This window comes from Colossoma macropomum, unplaced genomic scaffold (genome assembly GCF_904425465.1).
Source record: "Colossoma macropomum unplaced genomic scaffold, Colossoma_macropomum, whole genome shotgun sequence".
Classification (NCBI taxonomy): domain Eukaryota; kingdom Metazoa; phylum Chordata; class Actinopteri; order Characiformes; family Serrasalmidae; genus Colossoma; species Colossoma macropomum.
This window is the reverse complement of record NW_023494794.1, coordinates 7,276,594-7,298,717: the sequence shown is the minus strand read 5'-3', so window position 1 is coordinate 7,298,717 and position 22,124 is coordinate 7,276,594. Positions and strand designations below refer to the sequence as shown.

General features: G+C 39.2%; 2 protein-coding genes across 2 annotated transcripts; one reads left to right on the top strand and one right to left on the bottom strand.

Moving 5' to 3' along the window:
• Positions 1-4: 4 nt before the first annotated feature.
• Positions 5-13,916, top strand: nono (non-POU domain containing, octamer-binding). The gene is made up of 10 exons (XM_036580006.1): positions 5-98; positions 977-1,130; positions 3,498-3,691; positions 5,484-5,785; positions 6,733-6,828; positions 7,874-8,070; positions 9,348-9,532; positions 12,153-12,183; positions 13,091-13,170; positions 13,304-13,916. Exons 2-10 carry the CDS (start codon positions 977-979, stop codon positions 13,400-13,402), a joined length of 1,338 nt encoding a protein of 445 aa, XP_036435899.1. The 5' UTR covers positions 5-98; the 3' UTR covers positions 13,403-13,916.
• Positions 13,917-15,166: 1,250 nt separating this feature from the next.
• Positions 15,167-20,663, bottom strand: tnfsf10l4 (tumor necrosis factor (ligand) superfamily, member 10 like 4). The gene is made up of 5 exons (XM_036580007.1): positions 20,254-20,663; positions 17,948-18,088; positions 17,050-17,095; positions 16,874-16,960; positions 15,167-15,821 (listed from the first exon to the last, which is right to left on the bottom strand). Exons 1-5 carry the CDS (start codon positions 20,425-20,427, stop codon positions 15,403-15,405), a joined length of 867 nt encoding a protein of 288 aa, XP_036435900.1. The 5' UTR covers positions 20,428-20,663; the 3' UTR covers positions 15,167-15,402.
• Positions 20,664-22,124: the final 1,461 nt, after the last annotated feature.

Here is a 22,124-nt window from a genome sequence, read left to right as displayed (position 1 = left end):
GAGAGAACGGCTGCGCTGAGAGTCGCTCCTCCTCCCCGCAATCTTCTTTGTGGTGAGCCTACGTTGTGTGTGCGGCGGAATATTTCACCTACATTAAGGTAACGGAGGCTTTTACACTGTTTATAAACGTTTTAACTGAAAATGTCGTCTTTATCAATGAGTACAGATATAGTATAAATGGGTAGAAACGGATTAATAACTAAAGAAATTTAAGCGAGGAGCGCGAGCCTGAAGTTAGCTTCCTATTCAGCTCCGTGCGCTGCTAAACAGCCAACAGCCTTAATTAAAACCGCTGTATTTTTAAAGTTACACTGCAGCAAAAGCGCGGTTTGTTCCTTATTTTGGTTCTGTTTTGTATCTAATTACTATGTAACGCTGGTAGCTCGTTTTCTAGTGTTGAGTGTGTACGTTAGCCTTAGCATGTCAACTAGCTAGCAGAGACTCGCATTGAAAAAGAAAATGCCGCTTCGCGAGCTTAAACGATGTTTTTTGCAGTGAGGGAAACTTATGATTTCTAAAGTTATCGTGGTGTTTAATTCGTGTAAGAATTGCAGTCTCTGTAGCTGGTTTAGCTCTTATTGTCACAAAATCGCTTTTTGGCTTTCTACATGCGAGGCTAGTTAGCGCAAGAGATTGGCCGAGTCTCAGATCGCTCCGTGTTCCCTACTCCCTACATAGTAGGCGACGCGAGTCATAAAGTAGGGGCTTCTGCACCCCAGTAGTGCCCTAGGGAGCAATTTGGGATACGGCCGTATTCCATTCAGTTCAGTCTGCAAGCACCAGCTGGACTCCTCTTTGTCTCAGGCCACAGATGAAAGGTTAAGATTGCTCCAAGGCTCTGATCTGATTTTGTGATTGTTGGTAGATTTACAAACTAAAATGGCTTTTTAGTTTTTCAGTTAAAATGAAAAAAAGTTGGTTGCGTTTGGTTGTGTGTTGCAGGTTTGTTAATGTTTTTTTTGTACCCCCTTTTCAGATGCAGGGAAACAGAGGACCCCGTCCCGAGCACCACAACCACGGCCCCCCGAGACAGCAGGCCAACCCCCAGCACGAGCAGCAGAGGAAGCCGGCCGGAGGAGCGGACAACAGCAATGGGCAGCACACAGAACAAGCTGACCAGGCCAGCCCCAGTAAGGCTTATTCACAGTTAGGCCAGGCCAGAATAACTATATATAGTGTTATTGTGCTGAATTGTGTCACAAAGCAGTACAAAATAATTTTAACGTAGCGTAGACATCAGTACTTGTTGAAACACTGACCAACTGCATGCATTGTTATAAAGAAAAGCAAAATTAGTCCCTGTTTAACTGGATTTAGTGTAAAAAGTCATCGTGTTCACAGCTTTTGATAGTATTTTTTTAAATACATAGCACCAGTTTTTATACTAGCTATATATTGTAACATTGTGTATCGCAAAAACTTCTTGAAGTGTTGCAGTACACAACTTTGGCATATGGCTGACCTCTATTCACTTTACACAGATGTGTGTGTAAATCTCTTCAAGGCAGATTTGAGCTATTTGTATATGCGCTTCTGTAGGAACAAAACCGCGGAGAGTCTAACTGCAGAGCTGAGGTGCCACACTCAGACCCTCACTCTCAGCTCTGAATATGATGTTACATAGTGGTCATGAGGCTTAGTGGCTACCATACATTTTGTTTTTATCATATGGAGGGCACGGACAGCTGTACATTATGTTTTGGAAACCCTTAAACACAACGGCTGAGTCCCAAAGGGCTCCTTACTCCGTACAGTGAGTTGTGAAATTTTGGTCTCTTTAAAAAAAAAAGTGCAGCGTATATAGGTTTTTAGACCAGTGTGGTATATTCTGTAGGGAGTAGGAGCCGTTTGTGAGGTGACCATGAAACAAAAAGAAGTTTGGTGCGGTCAAGCTGGAGAGATTGACTGTGAACGATTGGCTAATCAGTGATTTACACCTGTGAACCCTTAACAGCAGCACTGAAAGAACAAAAATGTTGCTGTAAATACGAATGTTTCTCTGTAGAAAATGGCTTTTCTTATCTAATAAAAGTAATGTAGTTGAAGTTCAATCCACAGTTTATTCCTACACTCATAGGAGCTGAAAGTGAGGCTGCAGGTTCTAAACAGAGGCACAGGGAGCTGAAAGTGTTTTGTCCCATTCATCATGTAATTTGTTACCATATAAAGAGCAGCTGACTTTGTTAAATAAAGTACCAAAATAGATATGAGGTTTGGTCTTTACAGCAATACTTCACTGCATGCTTCAGGGTCATTGTCCAGTCTTGGCATATAGGTTCTGAAATGATGCTGTGAGGCCTTAAGGTTTTTTATTACTACTATAATTATATATTCCAAGCAGATGTTTGTTCGCACTAATGACCAGCTTGTTATTACTTATACAGATGTGTGAAATATTAGAGGTTTATTTATAATATCATTTATTTACTTTGATATTTTTTGGTAGTTGGTCTAGAACCATCATGCTAATAACAACCCTAATAACAGGGCTCAAAAAGGACTTTTAACTTGCAGAGCTGGGATTGTTAAAGGGACGATATCCTGGAAAATCACCCCCCTAGTCTATATGTGGAAACTAAGCTGCCAAAACAGCCTGCTCTGAATCACTGTTTTTGTGATGTCACTACAGCCAAAACATTTACATATCAATCTTTTGAGCCGGCAACCATTGAACCATTAAGCCTTGCACATTCACACATAAGGAGTGTTTTATCCCAGATTGCTTTTTTGCATGCGGTGCAATACAGGCCAGCCTATCTGAACAGAGATCATTCACAGATATCAGTAATATAAATGGCCTGTTTGGTTATAGGGGATAAAGAGATGGATGGAAAATGGTCATGTTAAAATGAATTACTGCTGTTTTTGGTACATAACACCATTAAAAGTGGACATCAGTGGGGAAAATAAAATACAGGAGTAATGTAGGACGCAGGCTCTTTAAATCAGGCTTGGAATTTAAGGCTAGATAAGAGTGCGCTGTCCAGCGGATCTTCCAGAAAGCAGGCTTTCTAATTTAGCCAGATAACTTGAGCTGAAAGTTGTGCATTGTCTAATAACTGTGTTCCTCAGTTCTTTGCCTGTTGGTGATGCTTGACTTTAGGGCTTAAGTTATCTGGCTAAAATGAGAGGCTGAACTTTCTGAAATATAGTCATTTCTTTGTGTTGTGATTGTGATGCACCTTACGGTGTATTACAACACATTGGTGAGTCAGTAATGTGACATAGTTGAAGGTTATCTTGCGTTACTTTAACCAGAATTTACATGTAAATACGCTGATTCATCAAAACACTGACAAACACTTCCGGAGCTGTGATTGGCCAGGATGCTCACAGCCAACAGTAACAATGTGCTGATTGGTTAGAAGGCTCATTTTCATTTTGCGCTTGTCTGTTTTATGAACGTTGTAAAGACCAACGTCACAGTAACGAGTTATGAAGCCATATATTGTGCAGATGTGTTTAATTTCTCTCTCTGTCTTTCCTTCCTCTCTCAGATGATGCTCTGACTATAGACCTGCAGAACTTCAGGAAGCCGGGGGAGAAGACGTACACACAGCGCAGCCGGCTGTTTGTGGGGAACCTGCCGGCCGGCACCACCGAAGAAGAAGTGGAGAAGCTCTTCTCCAAATATGGCAAACCCTCCGAGATCTTCATCAACAAGGACCGAGGATTCGGCTTCATCCGCCTGGTAAGAGCAGCCTGAGTGACTAAGGCAAGAATGTTAGACTACGTGCCAAAAAAAATGGGCCAAGACCGAAACGGCAGCATGTTGAGCTTTTAATGGACTTATTAGTCAGGAAATTAGCAAGAAGTAAAGAAATAGAGTAGGTTAGTATGGGGAAGCTTTTCCTTTGATTTCTTCAGATGTTGAAGTCTTGTGGGTAAATTTGCAGACAAACTCTTACAGTTTTGTTCCACTCAGGATTGAAGACTTCACACAGTTCAAAAATACTGCCAAGCTAGTTTTTGTTTAACATTAAACTAGATATTTTCTCTCAGGTTTAAATCAGGCCAAAAATAATCAGTAAATACAATTAGTAATAGCTGGGGTTTTTTTTTTTGCACATTAGTATTTAAAGACCCAAATTAACTTCATTTTTAAAAGGATGAGTTAAATTAGGCAAGTTAGAGAGAGGGCACAGTGCTGTCCAGGATAAGGTCCTATTTGATCCTAAATCGGTGCCCAGAGCTGCTTCTAATGGTCTGCCATTAGAAGCAGCTTTCAAATTTTCAAATTGCTTGAGCTGAAACTTCGAGTGATTCTGCATTATTTACAGTTGTTTTAAGTTAAGAAGTTGAACTTCTTAAAACGTCAAAGTCTGAATAAAAATCGTGAGTCTTGCTGGAGTTGTGCGCTCCCGTCATCTCGATCGTTTCGTGTGATGTTCAGGTAAAATCATCAGTGTTTAAGATTAATCATTAGTCATCAGTTTTTAGTCTTGGCTCGTGCAAATAGTGACCCTTGCTACACTTGGAGTCTAGCTTCAGCTTTCACTCCAGTCCAGACAGCAGCGGGTTTTGGTGATGAGAAATAAGCGGATGAAACATGAAGCACATGGAGTAGATGCTGACCAGTGACAAATATATGTTCCACCTAGTTAATTAGCTGTGTGACTGTATAAAGCCAGGTCTCACGGCTTCAGCTATTCGTTTATACATGAACTAAAACCAGTCCATTGATCCTTCGCTGCGTTACTTACAGAAAATAAAAGATCAAGGTCCAGTGGTCTTTGTTACAGCACAGAATCTCAACTGCACAGCAGCGCTGCACTTCTGCGCACACTACTTAAGTGCCTCTTAAAGGAACAGTGCACCTTGACTGACCCTGTAAGATCTCCAGACTTCTTACAGTCTGCAAAATCATAGTCGGTGAATAAAAGCCTTATTACGACACGTTGTCTTTAGATGTGGGGGATGTCAGACTTTAGAAGTCTTTCAAAGTCTTTTCAAAATCTTTTAATGTATGGTTGGCATTAATAACTTAATAGCCTGGCTCTGCTACTGGTTCTGAAGCTCAAAGTAGGAGGTGATGGTGCGCTCGTCAGCATTGTCCAGTGAACAGCAAGCCCCAAAAAGTCCAAATAAGCATGTAGAGGGGTGTCGTGTGGAGAACACATCACATGCAGTAAAAATAAACATCACTGCTCACAAGAGAAAACAGGGAAATTAGCTAATGATAGTGTTTTGCTAGCTAGTTTGTTTTGCTTCTGTTATTGGTTGTACTCTGTATTGTGTATTGGGGGTACGGACGTTAAAATGGCACAGACTAGAGGAATTTGGGGGGCTTTTAGAAGGCATACCCATTTAAGCAGCGGGCTTAGCTCTGATCCAGCACCAAGAGTTTGTCGTCTGCCGACGTGCATCGTTACAGAATCGGATCCGGCACCGCGAGACCGGGGTGGAGCTAAACTCGATAAGCTAGAGATACAAACAAGAGCTAAATTCACCCTTAAGAGCTCCTCTAACTTCTCTCCTCTCAGGAAACGAAGACGCTGGCTGACATTGCCAAAGCTGAACTGGACAACACGTTGTTCCGCGGCCGTCAGATCCGTGTGCGTTTCGCCACTCACGGCGCGGCGCTGTCCGTAAAGAACCTCCCTCAGTTTGTCTCTAACGAGCTCCTGGAGGAGTCCTTCTCCATGTTCGGCCCAATCGAGCGCGCCATCGTCATCGTGGACGACCGCGGCAGACCCACCGGGAAGGGCATCGTGGAGTTCGCCAACAAACCATCGGCCAGGAAAGCTCTGGACCGCTGTGCTGATGGAGCGTTTCTGCTCACCTCGTGAGTATCTGTGTCCTTTAATGTTATATCGGCCGATAGAGTCCTGTCTGATTTGTTTTTATAAATAACGCGATGTGCTTTCCAAATCCCTTAAAATCAATACATTCTAATTTAGTTAGTTTATGCCAGGCAGCTACTTTAAAAGGCTTCAGTAAAATAGTTTCATTTAATTTTTTCATGTGCTGCCCTCTGATCTGATACTAGGAGTGGAACAATAAAATTAGGTTTAATCAAACTAACTTTTAATGTCACAATTAATTTTTTTTTATATATAAATACACTTGCATTCCCAAAAGCAAATACAAGCACAGTATTGAACATTGTGGGGGCAGAGTTTCCCAAAAGCATCTTGATGTTATCTTTTTAAGAATCATCTTTGTAGTAGGATGTTTTCAGGTAACCCGTCACTGGGCAGTAGGTAGGTGTGTTATTGCGAGTGAAAACACTAGATGACGTTAATATAGATAAAGTAAACATACAGTACAATGAAGAGTGGCTGTGTTTACATGCAAAGATTTTCTCCAATCTGATTGAATACGGACTAAATTATTCTGATTGAGGTGTATAAATGGACGTATTCTATTCCTGTTGAGCTTTTGGTCGGATTATTAGGCTGCATGTAAACGTGGCTACTGTCTGTCTTTCAGTAAAGTATTAATGCGTAAATTAGAAGAATGCATGTTTGGTTCCTGACCTCTCGCTTCATTTAGGCCATCACATGGGTTTTGTTTCAGTTCCATCAGCAGCAGCTGATTTAATTTAATCAAGGATTGGTTAGATAAACTGGGTATTGGATGGTAATTGTAAGTGATTTTCTTTATCACTGCTTTTATTAAACTATTTAAATAATTAAATAATATTTTAATGAATTGATGGAGCCTAAAATGTAACTGGATTTCCTGTGACGAGGTAAAAAGGTGTAAGCAGCTGTGCGTGTGTGATTTCAGGTTTCCTCGGCCAGTAACGGTCGAGCCCCTGGAACAGCTGGATGAAGACGAGGGACTTCCAGAGCGGCTGGTCAGCAAAAACCCGCAGTACCACAAGTGAGTCTTTAACACACAAATGAATCCATTAACCCACAGGGCCACAAGTTGATGTAAACACCAGTGGAAACACGTGACCACAAATGCATGTTAAGCACCCAAAGGCCTGATCCTGTTTCACCTTTCGCCCCTACCACTTAGCCCTACCCCTCAGTTCTGCACATTTACGTCCAGGGGTAGGTTGTCCCGATTCTTGTTGAGATAGAGGGCTAGGGTGAAGTGTTGGGGCTACATGGCCCTCCAAACAGAGGTTTTTCAGACTCCAAATGGCGTGTTATTGGGGGAGGACTGGCAAGATGGCTGCGCCAGCGACCAAAGAAACCCACAAATGTGAGAATTTTCTCTGTTAAAAACGACGATAACCACTGTGTTTTCTTAGTTTAATGTTGTTTCAGTGTATTATGGTCCTTTTTTCTTCATAACAAGCATAAAGAATCGCTAGTAGTAGCTGATGTCTTGGTAGCTAAATTTCCCTGTTCCACCTTAAATAGTCCAGCAGTTCTGATGTCTGAGGTGCCAGAATGTAACTGCTGCTTCATTTAAGGTGGAACAGGAAAATTTGAACAAGAAGCATTAGGGGTGGGTGATAATAAATAATTGCCCCCCTCTTTGAAGGCATATGATTCCTTAAATATAACTAAAGTCCAGCAGAGCTAAACTTTACCCTCCTCTGCGATCACTGCAGACTGGCAGGGTCGCCTACAGGGCAGCGCTAGTAGTAATGAAGTGGGGGCAAGGAGTCACTCGAAAATAAGAAATGGGATTAAGCCATTCTGGACTGATATTTCTTTCAGCACTTTATTTTAAACTGCAAACCTAAAGTGGTCGTTGCTCAAACTAGAAATGAGTGCGAGGTGCTGAAGTTGGTATATTTACTGACTACTAAAGACTGCAGACTGAATGAGAGTGACTGTACTTGACCCAAAATACCAAAAACATTCCCAAAAATTTTAGTTAAACTACTTTTGGGCCAAAAGAGTTTCAGTATGTACTTTGGAGAAAATTCTGCCGACACCTGTTCTTCACACCGCGTCTTTCTCCGCAGGGAGCGTGAGCAGCCTCCTCGTTTTGCTCAGCCCGGCTCGTTCGAGTACGAGTATGCGATGCGCTGGAAGGCTCTGATGGAGATGGAGAAGCAGCAGTTCGAGCAGGTGGACAGGAACATTAAAGAAGCTCAGGAGAAGCTGGAGCAGGAGATGGAGGCAGCCAGGCACGAGCACCAGGTCATGCTCATGAGACAAGGTGAGTCCAGAAACCTCAGTCCTTCACTTTCTCCCTTATTGCTTTCTTTTAAGACGAGGTGGTGATGCTAATCGTTTTCCCAATTAATTATTAGTAAATATGTATTTCCAAATACTTAATAATAATTTTTAAGATAATTCTTTAGTCCCACAGTGGGGAAATTTACAGTGCTACAGCAGCAAAGGGAGAACAAGGCACTCAAGAAAAGAGGATTAAAGTAATTTAACTTCTTAATTACTTAACAAGGTTTGTTTGTTACTAGTTACTATATAGACAATATATGTAATAGTAAAGATAATAGATATATGAGAATGTAAACTCTCACCTTCCCATAAACTTCATAAAAATTTGCAGTATAAACAATTATAAATAAAAAAGCAAATATTTAGGCTTAAGGATATTTTACCCAAATTACGCATTAAGTATTGATTATATTACACGTGGGAATGGTAATAAATGAACAATTTACAGTATAAATAGAAAAGCAAGAAAATCAGAAGCAAGATTAAACTTGAAGCAAACAAAATGTACTTTTAAAGAAATCTTCACCACTTTCTCATTGGAGGACATTCCTGCTGTAATGTCCTATTTTTTGAGACGTTTTGTAAAACTTGGTGTTTTTTTACTCTCTGTAATTTCATGACTGCTAACATTATTGTCCTGTTGGTTTGTGCCGCTGTGAGTGATCAACTAGAGAGAAACAGCACCCCCTAGTGTACTCAAGCAGCAACTGTTGGAAGGAACAAAATCAGCTTTATTTCCCTTTCTGTAATCACAGGTGTGTTGAGAGAGTGAAATGTTTCTCCAGGACACGCTGCTCCATTTAACATAGACCAGCAGCAGATAAGAGCAGACAGACAGCTAAACAAACACTACAATAAAGTAATAAACTCTTCTGTATAATATACAGTAACCATGCAACTATATAACCATTAAGCAGAGGGCAGTAGAGAGCAGACATTGAAGAGAGAGGGGACGTGGAAAATGGACACACTGGCCTCACACACTGATCTCTGTATAGGCTCAGCTACATTGTAATTGAGGGTCTCCCTAAATGTACTCCGAGTTTAAATAAAGGTTGGTTGGTTGATTTGATGGATAGACCAGCTGTTGGTCCAAAGTTAAAACCTTTGCTGCTAATTCTGGGTTGTGGAACATAAATGTACAATGATTATTAAAAAAAAAAAAAACTCTTAAACAGATTAATTTGTTTCAAAATAAATAAATAAATAAAAATCTATGATTTCAGTGTCTAACTTGCTCTCTTTGTCTCTCAGATCTGTTGCGGAGGCAGGAGGAGCTGAGGCGTATGGAGGAGGCGCACAACCAGGAAGTTCAGAAGAGGAAGCAGCTGGAGCTGCGTCAGGAGGAGGAGCGGCGCCGCAGGGAGGAGGAGCTGCGGGCCCACACGGAGGACTTAATGAGGAGGCAGCAGGGCCAGGGGGCGAGCTTCGCAGAGAAAGTATGTATTTATACCGGCTGACATGCAAACACAGGGCCAGCGGGGGAGCTTTGCAGAGCAAGTATGGCTTTATAATCAGTACACGTACAAAGTCTCCAAAACAGGAGGAAACTTTCTGGTGGAAGTATTTTACATTTATTTATTCATATTCACAGCATTTTTATAATACATTTGGTCTGTAAATAGCCATAAATAAATATCAGGCAAGGGGAACATCTTGCATTTATATTGACTCATCCTACTTAAGTCTTATTAAAATCGGCAGTAAGACCTGAGCAAAGCGCTGTATTGTGATTGAAATGCCAGATATTGCAGTTCTGAAACACCTTGAAATATATTAAATAAATCTGTGTGATCAAACAGATTTTTAAATTCATCAAAACACCCCCAGGAACTCATCCAGAAGATGCTCACAGCACACAGCAAAGTACTGTGATTGGTTAGAGGCTCATCATATTGCAGCCTACTGCGATATCACTGAGTGCATTTACATGTACTTAATCTAGATAACTACATAAAATCTGATTTTGTCAGTAATCCGATCAACGCATTTACACGCTCTTGAGTAATTAGATAATGGGGAAACTCCAGGTCTACAAGAGTCAGGCAGTAATCATATTTCTGCATTGCAACCAGCCAATAAACTCACGGAAGAAGACGTGACGTAAAACTCAAACTCTGATTAAAACTCAAATCTTAATCCTGAGCTAAAATCCAGCCTCTGTCAGATTTCTAGACCTTACTCAGATCTAAGAAATCAGTGTGCTGTTTACATGACCATTTGAATAATCAGATAACTGCAGAAATCTGATTATGATCGGATTGAGTGCATATAAACACACTCAATATTTCAATGTTGTGATATTGGTTAACAAATGATCTCATAGCCATCAAAACCGGCCAATGAAGAAACTTGGAATCGCGTGATTACAGGTGTAGCCCAGTTCTCCAGTCATGTAAAACACCTGGAAAGTAAGACTATTCACAAGACAATGTTAATGAAGTCCTAGAAAGGTGTGAAGTCAAGCCACCAAGACTGCATACTGTGGTATGTTTATGGCCCCTAATGCCCAGTTTGAGTGTCCATTCATACCAGTTCGGAATAGTTGCACGTGTAAGCTGTGTTTGATTGAGGCTGTTAATGCACGCCAGCTTCTTACAGCGTGTTAGTCGTGGCGTAAAGTGATACCAATCACCCACACCAGACTATCTGTTAAACAGATTACTTCGCTTACATCTAGCAAATATTCTGTCTCAAGTTCAACATAAGTTCTGGGTTCAGTTTAAGAAAAAGGCTTCAGTTTTTATTACAGGCAAGGTGCGTTCAGCCTGGGCATCAGACTCTGGACCCAAATGTGAATACAGAGTCTGAGTTCCATGTTTTATACACTTTTCAGAGATGAGGTGATCCCCTCTCTCTCCTGATGCGTCATAACCTGTTTTGCCCATTAAACTAAAGATTTATCACTTTCTTTACCCAATTAAGTTCGACCCATTGAAAAGGTCTAGTTGACTTTTTTGTATCTAATCATTAAAAAGGTCCAGCTGCATCTCTGGTACCCATCACCTCCCTTGGTGCCTGTCAACCACCTGTTTATACACTGGCCTCTTTGTGGCTTCAGGTTCAGAGGGTTCACTCGAAACCTCTGCTGCTTAGAAAAGTTCTAGCATTTTTCAACACAGAGTCTCAGGGGCTTTGCTGTCTTTTGTATAATTTCCAGTGTACTATGTATGTATCTTTTATTAACGATGTTCTCTTTAATCATCATGTTTATGTTAGAAATGCTCATTTTGTTCCATCAGTGTAACATTTCACATCTAATACTTTATTAGCTGGTGATCAGTTGATGATTGGTTGGGCGGTTGAGATAAGTGGACACAGTGTCGGAGAGCGATGGTGGTAGAGCGAGGCTACATTAACATAAGCCAACCTTTCCCAGTATTTCCTTCGTACATTTTAGTAGATGTCTTGATCAAATTGGTCAGGGAAAGGTTTGTGTGAGTATCTGTCAGTTAAGGCCTTGATATTTTAAGTGGAATGAGTCTCTCAGGGGCTGCGCAAACAAACTTGCTAACTCTGCAGTTTTGTTTTGGCCAATCCATCTTTGAGCGTCTGCTCTGATCAGTCACAGGCTTTCTGTCACACTGTTGGTCCTGTTGCTGTGTGTGAAGCCTCTGTGTGACGTCTGAGGTTCGTTTTCTCTGCAATAATATGATTTTGTTACTGAGTGACTGAGGATGCGCTCACCTTCACCTGAATGTTGTTCAGTAGTCAGAACTACAGCCAATCAAATGATGTATTTGTCCATTTCATTGTTTAAACACTTTTTTTATTATTATTATTTTATTTAGTATTATGTAAATCATGGAAAATGATCTTCTAACAGTCGGAGGCCTGATTGAATTTTTCTTTTCCTCATCGCGTCTTAAAATACGCAGACAGTAGAATATTTGCACATCAAGCATGAATCATCAGTGCCACGTGTATCTAGTGTTTCCGAGCAGCTGGATTTATTTAGTTTAATTGTTAATGAAAATGTTCCATGCTTTGTGTTTATCATGCAAGAAAGCAGCAAATGCACTGAACACAGCTGATGTTTTTGTTTTTGTCTTTTCTCAGAGGGAACAGGACATGAGGATGCACATGGGAGGTGAGTCACTGAACCTTTACAATCCTGTGTTTACATCATAACAAGGATAATGTTATTTTAGTATGACTATTTAAATGTAAATAAGATAAATGTGCGAGGGGGAAAAAAAGCTAAAACATTTAAGACCCTCAGCTGGAAGCTAAGTAGCTCGTCAGCCCATTTGGCTTCTCTTGTACTTTAAAGGGACTTTTCGTATTATAGAATTTTTTTTTTGAGGAGTTTTTCTTTTTTTCATTGAGGAGTTTGGGTTTTTTATTTATTTTTTTAAAGTTTTAGGTTTTAGCATTACAATGAATGCTGTGATAGTGGGTGTTCTGACAAGAGTAGAATAAAATTAACACAGGTAGACTGAGCTCAGCTCCAGCTTTTATTAAAGACTGTTCTACTTCTAAACTTCTACATACTGGAAAAAAAGCTGAACTAAAACTAGAGATTTAGTTGGTTTGAAAAGTAAGAAAGTTTTTAAAAACTGTCACTTCATTATAGTTTGTGTTTTTGAAAACACATTTTTCTTAGTTAACAAGCACATTTTTACTGCTAGTTTGTTTTAGTAATAGTGTTAGTTGACTATAATAACACTGGTCCACACAGACTGTATATGAAAACATAGCTGCAGAAACAGCTTTACGTATGAAGCTGTTCATACAGTTTTTCATAAGTTCTAAGAAGTGTTTCAGCTCAGACTGCTTGTTAAATTAGGCCAACACAGAACAGCCAATCAGAACAGAGCTCGTTTACATAAGTCACAGTAACAAAAACAACCTGTTTAATTCTAAGACATGGAGGGAGATTGGAAAATTATGTAAACATTAATTAATTACGACTATTTTAGTGCAGAAAACCACACAGTGGTACTAATAATGTAACGTTTTTCTAAGTGACTCTCTCGCTCTCTCTGGGTTTAAAGGTCAAGGCATGCCCATGAACAGGAACCCGATGGGGGGAGGTACTGTGACACCAGGCGCACCGAACCTGTCTGCCAATGAGGTAACGGCGTACAGCAGTGCACACAACACAGCTTCGTCATGGCAAACACAGAAGAGCTCACTTTAGGAACTGAATGTGGGGAGAAGTAGATTTTACCTTCACTGATCTTTACTGGTGTTTATTTCTCTCTCAGGGTGCTGGTGGGAATCCCGGGGATCTCCCTCTTCCCTCTCCATTCCCTCGTCCTGGACCTCCGATTGACTTTGGCCCCAACAAACGCCGCCGATTCTGAGACCCTACGACACACACCTCTCTGTTTCTCTCTATTATTTCTCTCTCTCTCTCTCTCTCTCTCTCTCTCTCTCTCTCTCTCTCTCTCTCTCTCTCTCTCTCTTTCTCTCTCTTACTCTTTCTTTGTTCTCTTTCTTTCTTTTTCTTTATTTTTTTTATTTTTTTTTACATACCCACACACTGTACAATATTTTTAAGTCCAATCCATGGATTCGTAGTTCCTCTGGCACACGTTTTTAAAAATGTGTGGCAACCGTGTGGAGTTTGTTTTAAGCTTAGACGAAATATTCATTTACTCCTGAAGGTTTATCATCCTGTACCTTACAGGTGGGAAAACTTTTTCTTTTTGTATAGACCTTTTTTCCCTGTTTTATTGTGAATTATTTTCTTATTTTTATTTTGTATTTCACCCATTGTACTTTTTATATAGAATTAGTAAATTCATTTTTGTCGGCCACATTTTCAGAAATACCTGCATTTCTAAACGCCTTACAATAAATCAGAATTCCATGTTACAGATCGGCCCTGTTTCTTTCTGCCTTTTGTGGAGGTATTTTGCTGTAGAACGTCTTACCCCTTTTTGCAGTAGCTGTAAAATGCAATTTCGGGCTGTTTCAGGTCCCTCGGTTTGAATTAAATTAGACATTTTTACATATTTTAGTTATTTTGAAACTTCATCATATTGATAAAACTATCAGTCCATTTTCCACCCTGCTGGTGATGTCCACTCGGAGAAATGGGGTTAAGATGGAAATTAAGAGCAAATAAGTGTCCTTAATGCAAGAATGTATGGACTTGGATAAACTGGCGAAAAGATGCAGACGAAGCAACTCGAACAGTAAACAAGCCTGTCAGCTAGCAGTGAACTGGCTTAATACAGATTTGCTGGATGTGCATTCGACACAGATTGAAGAACTAGGCGGAACCCTTTAGTTTATTTATCCTTTTTCACAGTAAGATTTTAATGCTGTCTGTTGCCCCCTACTGGTAGGACATTAATGGCAGCTCCTCTACACATGATTGATTTGATTGATTGATTGATTTATTTAACCCCTTTAAAACTGTCTTTACATAAGGCTAGTTTTCAGTAACTACAGCAACTTTAACACAAACTGGCTGAGCTATTGTTATAGAAGGTTATATAAGTGTGTAGTTAGATCTTGAGGCCTGCCGTTGGGCCCTGTCCTTTTTGAGGGGTTACAGTTGTGAATAGGAAGTCATAACACATTTTCCTTGTGTGCTGTGATGTATTTGAGAGTGAATCAGTGTATCAGGGTCTCTGAGCTACCTGTGTGTTTTCTATGGGAGGTGGGGGTGGGAGAGGGTGAAACATACTTTTACCAGTCTGCTGGTACACAGCGATTTATTAATAATAATAATAATTAAATAAATGGTTGTAGAGGTGGACAAGTCATTACATTTTGATGGAAGGTTACAGGAGAGTTGTCTTTAAAGTAATCTGACTGTGATACTGTACTTTATATGAACAGGGACATGAACTAACAAAAGTCCATTCTGATTTTAGGCTGAGATTTGGTGCCCTCTCTGGTTAAATTATGTAATTGCAAGCAACTTGTGGAAGAATATTTTCAGTTACAGCAACTCTTTTTAGATTCCATCAGTTTTCAAAACATGAATAATTTAATTGTTTAGATGTGAAAAAAGTAATTGAGTGGTTTGGTGTGAAACGCTCTGTTCTAGAGAAACTTGCCAAGTGAGAACTGTTCACAGTGGTGGTGATAAGAACCAGACGGCCACCTTTAAAAGCTCCCACACAGAAACTTATTACATGAAATGGCTTTGAATGCACTGCCTGATGTCTGAGGCCTTTCTAGCATTCATGGTGGAGGGATACATGTAGGGTGTGATGAGGCAAAATAGATAGATACATTTTTATGACACATTAACTTATTCCTGTTGTGGTTTCCAGTGGTGGATTTGTCTTCTGTTCATCAGATACTTATATACATTATATACTGTACAGATACAATACAGGTTCCATCAGTCTATCATAAAGGCCCCAAAGTAAGTGGACTCTGGGGCAAAGCGCACAGTCCCTATGTTGAGTACGTATAGTGAGAGTCTGTCGCCCCTCTCCAGGTGAAACAGTGCCCCCTGGTGGCTGGAAAACAGATTCACACCGGATTCTGACTTGAGACAAGGAGTCGCTGCAGCTTTGGCAAGCATCGCCGGCTCCGGATACAGCGCCGTCCGCTTGAACATGTACTGCATGAACTGCAGGTCACGGCCTGAGTGTGAACTTTCGAAATAAACCTGAGAGTAAACAAAATAAATCCCGTCCTGCGGCACCACGATTTCCCCGTCGGGACTGAGACGCATCAGGCCCTCCCGACTGCTCTGTCCACTCAGGGCCTCCCAGTTCAGACGCTCTAACGCCAGCGTGACCGCCTCAGGATCACCTAAACAAACATTTAAAGAACATTATAATCTTTATTAGACTTGCAGTGCCTGTTCTGATCAGTGTATGTGTTACTAAAAGGGGAAGTCCACCAATTTTTCAAAATGTCTGTGTAATAACAGAGGTTTGATGTGAAATGATTTGTTGTAGAGAAACTTACTGACTCACAGTGGTGGTGATGGGAACCAGACATCTAAGGAGTTTAATGCCTCTAAAAGCTCCTTCACAGAAAGTTAGTACATAAAATGGTTATGATTATGTTGCCTGATGCCTGAGACGCTGTTTTTCAAGGACATTTTAGCCTAAAATATTTTTATTGAAATAAATACCAAGATATAAACTCAGAAGACTCGTGTAGGTTCACTGGTGGTTTTGGATAGTAAATAAAAAGTCTATATTTGTGTTGTAGTCATGGCGACCCCTGGTTCCTATCACCACTACTGTGAAGACATCTGAACCATTTCACACCAAACCACTCTGAATCACTCTGTTTACATCTCACACACTGAATTATGGAGAAATTTTAAAAGTTGGTGGAATCGTTTGGCAAAAAATCCGTTTGCACAGTTAGTCCAGATGTAGCTAAACAGCCAAGACATGTTTTATGTCTACAGTTGGCTTTTATACTGGAGTTATAAGGCTAATGTTGCTAACAAGTAATATTAGCTTATAACCCATCACTGGCATCATGCTTAGCATCAGTTTGTGTGTCAAAATCATCACATAATTCCCCAAACTTGTGTGACATACTGTTTTCTACAAAACAGACAAAAAAATGGAGGAAATTCAGGCGGATGCTACTGTATTTAGCTATGCTAATGTACATTTGTCCATGTTTATACTGGTGTTGTCCATGTAACAGTGTGTCATACAGTGTTAGAAACTTCATAAGCAAGACTTTTTTGCGATTACTTAACAACTTGACAGTTTAAAACAAGTATGTGACGACTTTGACATACATGCTAAATGGCTAATACATTACTTGTTAACTACATTAGCTTCATAGCTCCAATGTAAAACTGAGGAAGTGGGCATTTCTTGGCTGATCATCACCTGTTTTCTGCAGATGGTGATACTGTTTCAGCTCCTGCTTGGCTCCGAGGTGAATGGCTGGTTTGAAAATCTGGGTAACGTTGTGTTCTGTGAAAAGACGCAGAGAAAAGTCATTAACATATTCATGTAAAATGAGACAGTAATGTCATCGGTTAAAGGTATTTGGATGCCGTTACCTCCTAAAGTCTGCCATAAGGAGTTCTGGATGTCCAGCAGGATTCTCTGGATGAAAAAACAGAAATAATCTTCACAGATATGCAGGATATGTAGAATATGGGGCCTTTAAAATTCACAGAATATTCAATATCCATCCATTTTCTGGCCAAGATAAAACTGGCTGAATATTATCAGACATAAAAATCTCAAAAAAGCCTGGTGTTTGGTCACTGTCATATTTCCAAAACGGTAACTTTAGAGGAGAAGATAAACGCCATTAACTTTGAATGGAAATTAATGGAAAAAGATTATTTTCCAGGTATTTTTGGATCATTTCTGTTGGTCCATTCATCATGAAATTCTAAGATGCTGTAAACAGCAGCTGACCTTTTCAAATTCTGTAAAAATATATATATATATATATTCAGTGTATTTATAAAGAGCCCATATGATATGACTGTCTTTAAGACTGAAATATGTAAATTAACTCAGTTCTAATTGGCTCTTCTCTATTGTGCTGCATTCGAAAAGCAGTCCAGGATGAAACACTCCTCATAACTTCAGGGTGAGTGGGCGGGGCTAAACTGCTGTGAGCCATGGATAGGTGGATATATGAAAATAACATATACATATGTAAATGTTTTTGAGACATCATAACAACAATGAACAGCAACTAAATTTCCGTATATGTACTGAAAACAATTTAACACTTTAAAAACAATTTACCCACGATATCAAACTTTTGTTCATCTTGGGGCGAATCTGTTTCCATGGGCTCTTTAAAATAATTCTGAATCGTACCGAAATAACTGAACCGAATCGTGGTGACGTGTACGATTTCATGGTGTACTGAATCATTCCTGAAGAATCACAATCGAATCAGGTAGATTTGAGGTCATTTACAGTCCTGGTCAGTACCTGCTGAGCGCTGTTCTGAAATTCTTTCTTCATCAGCTCACAGCTCGTCATTCCTCCTCCGTTCAGCTCATCTTCCTCCTGATCTAAATACTGGTAAAGGCAGTCGATGGGGTAGAGTCCCTGCCTCAGAGACTCGTCAGTCTGAGAAAACGAGAGAAAAATATAAAACACAAAACTAATAAACTAATAAAACTAATAAAATGACTTCTGGCAGTGTTAGCTGTTGTCTTGCTAATACTTTGGATGAATGTATTTCAAGTAGCTTTTAAGTAAAGTTACAGTTATGTGACTCACGTAGAGTAAACATGCCTTTCTTTCCACTGTAAGAGAACAGCACATTTAATAAGCTATAAAACAACTAAACAGAAAGATAAAATGAGCTTATTAGCTTTAATACTGTATTAAAGCATTTTGTCCTGCATGTAAACACAATAAAATGATATGCTACAAACTGACACACTTACATTGGTATTATAACTGATAGTGGCTGTAGTGTTAGTATTAGCATAGCTGATGTAGGTTTAAGGGGGGCCTGACTGCTTCTTATTTCTCCCATTATATCAAAAAATGACTGGAAAATGTTTGAAGACTTCGTGAATGAATGAGGATGAATGGAACTGAACAGCTAAAAGTGAAAAATGAAACATTTCTAGCCCATTTGTGCGAGACCTTTCTTTAATTTTGGAAAATAGATGGATGTATTACTTTAAAAAATAAAAGTCTTGCTGGAGATGAGTTTGTATGTGAGTTTTGCAGCTCTGCAGTTTCATCACCTGATCGGTTCTGTCATGAATAATACACATTCCTGCTGAACAGTTAAATGTTTAATGCTATTGCTTTCTTTACATTGTTATTGTTATATTGTTGCTATAATAATAATAATAATAATAATAATAATAATAATCAAAATGCCACTAAATCGACATTATAGATGTTTCAATTTAACTATATGAGTTTTTTAAAATAAAGCGAAATTATTAAAACATGAGTTGATAGAGGCCTCAATTTAATCTAAATATCATATTTTTGTGTTGTACTTTATTTATAACGCAGTTTCTAAAAGATGCAAACACTACAAATTATTTGACAGTTGTAAATGATGTAAAACCTGCATGACAAATTGATGCAAGATTCACCAGGTGGGCTCCTTACTCCATGTAGAGGCCATCTTGACCCATTATAAGTATAATAATATTAGTTAATTATTTAATTGTAGACGTTTTAAGATATTTTTATATTATTGTAGGCTACACTCCAAAAAGATGGTTCTTCAAGGGTTCTTTACTAAAGAAAATTGTTCTATATAGAACCATGAACACTCAAAGAACCCTTTGCATGGTTAAAGAGTTCTTTGCATCATTAAAGTGTGCTTCAGATTGATGGAGAATGTGCTATAGATGGTTCTACACAGAACCTCTTTGACCAAAAAGGGTTCTTCTATAGTTACAGGCTTGACATTGTTACAATTGAAGAACCCATTTCAAAAAGGTTCTATGTAGAACCATCTATAACACAGTCTCCTTCAATCTGAAGAACACTTTAATGATGCAAAGAACGCTTTAACTATGCAGGGTTCTTTGAGTGTTCATGGTTCTATATAGAACCATTTTCTTTTTTAAGTGTGTACAACCATGAACACTCAAAGAATCCTTTGCATGATTAAAGGGTTCTTTGCAACGTGAAAGCGTTCTTCAGACTGATGAAGAATGTGTTGTAGATGGTTCTATATGGAACCCTTTCTGAAAAGGGTTCTATATAACACCAAGAAGGGTTCCATTATTGTTACAAGCCAAAGAACTCTTTTTTACAGAGACCTGCTCGTGATATCCTGTATAAATAAAAAATAATGCATGGCCACTACTTAGTAAGACATGGGAACAAGATAATTAAGTCATAGCCACGACTTAGTAAGGCGTGGGAACAAGATCCTAATGCATGGCCACAAATTAGTAAGGCACGATCTTGTTCCCATGGCTTACTAAGTGGTGGCCACTACTTAATTATCTTATTCCCACACCTTACTAAGTTGTTGACACGCATTAGGATCTTGTTCCCACGTGTTAACAAGGTGTGGTCACAGATTATTTTTATATATGTGAAATGTCACCAGCAGGGCTCTGTACTTTTTAGGTACTGTAATCCTTTTTGCTAAGAGTTTACAAACTGGCATCATCATCATCATCATCATTATCACTTCTGTTACTGTCGTTGTTTTCATTATTATTATTAATTTTAGACATTATTAAGACCGTGTTCTGCTCTAAACAGGCGGTTCTGGTTCGAATTCAGGTTCTCCTGTTACTCACTGTGTGGATATCGGAGGCGAAGCGGTACAGAAAGCAGGCTGTGATGAAGGTTTCAGCGGCCAGAATCAAACTGAGGGTCAAAAAGTAGGAGCTCCATCTCCCAGACTGAGAGGGTCCACTGCAGTCCTCCCTCAGCTCACTGTAGACAGCTTCAGTCCGACTGTCCGCGGTCATGTTTGGGTTCTCTGGTGGAGAGTATTGGCATGTTTAACAGAAACAGAAAGCCTCTCTCTCTCTCTCTCTGTCTCTCTCTCTCTCTGTCTCCCTCTCTCTCTGTCTCTCTCTCTCTGTATCTCTCTCTGTGTCTCCCTCTCTCTCTCTCTCTCTCTCTCATGAGTCAAAGGTCTAAGCTCCTCTGCCCTTCCGTGTTCGCTCCTCATAACTTGTTTTTCTTCGCTGGAAAGTTGGAAAGTCCCACTGAACCGCACCCCAACATGCACGAGCGGTGAACTCGTGCGAGAATTGTTCTTTTCATCCGATTCTTACCAATGAATCAATCGAACCGATTCACAGCACAGTCAACTCGATTCTTCTATGAATGAGTGAAGTTTTAAACAGTGAGTGTAGTTCAGTATAATGCACTGTACAGTGTTATAGATTATTATAAATCAATACTACAGTAATGATATAGGAGGTGGAAATATAGACTAGAACAGAAGTAGTGTACAGCACTAGATAGATAAATAGATAGATAGATAGATAGATAGATAGATAGATAGATAGATATAACCTTTATAAATAGATAGATACATAGGTAGATAGATAAATAGATAGCTAGAACCTAAATATATAGATAGAGCCTACAAAGATATATCGACTGCAGGGACCTACATAGATATATAGATAGATAAACAGCTAGAAACTTTATAGATAGATAGATAGATAGATAGATAGAACCTACATAGATAGATAGATCGATAGACAGGAAGACATAAAGGAGATGTAAAATAACTCAAAAGGACAGAAAATAAGAAGTTAATTTTAATGTTCCCTCCGAGGTCCACTTATAATGTTTCAGTGGTTTACTTGGCTAAAAAAACACTCAGAATTAATTTTTACATGACAATTTTCCACCCTCTCTTTATCCCTAACACACTTAAGCAGGCTGTTTTTGTTTCTGAACCTTTAAGAATATGCAAATAAGTTCTGAGAGTTCTGAGAACTTTTTTACATACTATAACAAACTCCTTAATTTCAGAACAATAAGGTAAATTCAGTTTTATATGACATAGGCCCTTTAATTGATATACATTTGTTATTTTTTTTATAAAAGAGAGTCCATCCAAAACAAATGAATCAATGATTCAAACATTCGATTCAATGAATCAGACATTTCGAAGGAATTGAAAGCAACTTCAGTTTGAACTTTCAGTTTGAGTGGGACGGTTGGACAGTTACAGTAGGAAAAGCTGCATCTGCATTTAAATTATTGTGAAGGAGCCATTATCAAAAAACAAATGGGAGATTGTGTTGCTAAGATCTTAAATCACTGTCAAGACCTGCTACATTTAAAACTGAAGTACATGCAATATTTATAAACATTTATTCATATTCAGCACACATACAGCAACATCTAAACATATGTTTCTTCATATTCAGCACACAAACAGCAACATCTAAACAATGTCTATTCATATCAGCACACATACAGCAACGTCTAAACAATGTTTATTTAAATTCAGCACACACAGCAACATCTAAACAATGTTTATACAAATTCAGCACACACAGCAACTTCTAAACAATGTTTATACAAATTCAGCACACACAACAACATCCAAACAATGTTTCTTCATATTCAGCACACAAACAGCAACATCTAAACAATGTCTATTCATATCAGCACACACACAGCAACAAATAAACAATGT

Coding starts and splice junctions, on each gene's coding strand:
- nono (XM_036580006.1), top strand. CDS start 977: ATGCAGGGAAACAGAGGACCCCGTCCCGAGCACCACAACCACGGCCCC. Junction 9,533..12,152: donor GGGCGAGCTTCGCAGAGAAA/GTATGTATTTAT, acceptor GTCTTTTCTCAG/AGGGAACAGGACATGAGGAT. Junction 13,171..13,303: donor CGAACCTGTCTGCCAATGAG/GTAACGGCGTAC, acceptor TTTCTCTCTCAG/GGTGCTGGTGGGAATCCCGG.
- tnfsf10l4 (XM_036580007.1), bottom strand. CDS start 20,427: ATGACCGCGGACAGTCGGACTGAAGCTGTCTACAGTGAGCTGAGGGAG. Junction 17,096..17,947: donor TTCAGAACAGCGCTCAGCAG/GTACTGACCAGG, acceptor TTTTTCATCCAG/AGAATCCTGCTGGACATCCA. Junction 15,822..16,873: donor TCACCATCTGCAGAAAACAG/GTGATGATCAGC, acceptor ATGTTTGTTTAG/GTGATCCTGAGGCGGTCACG.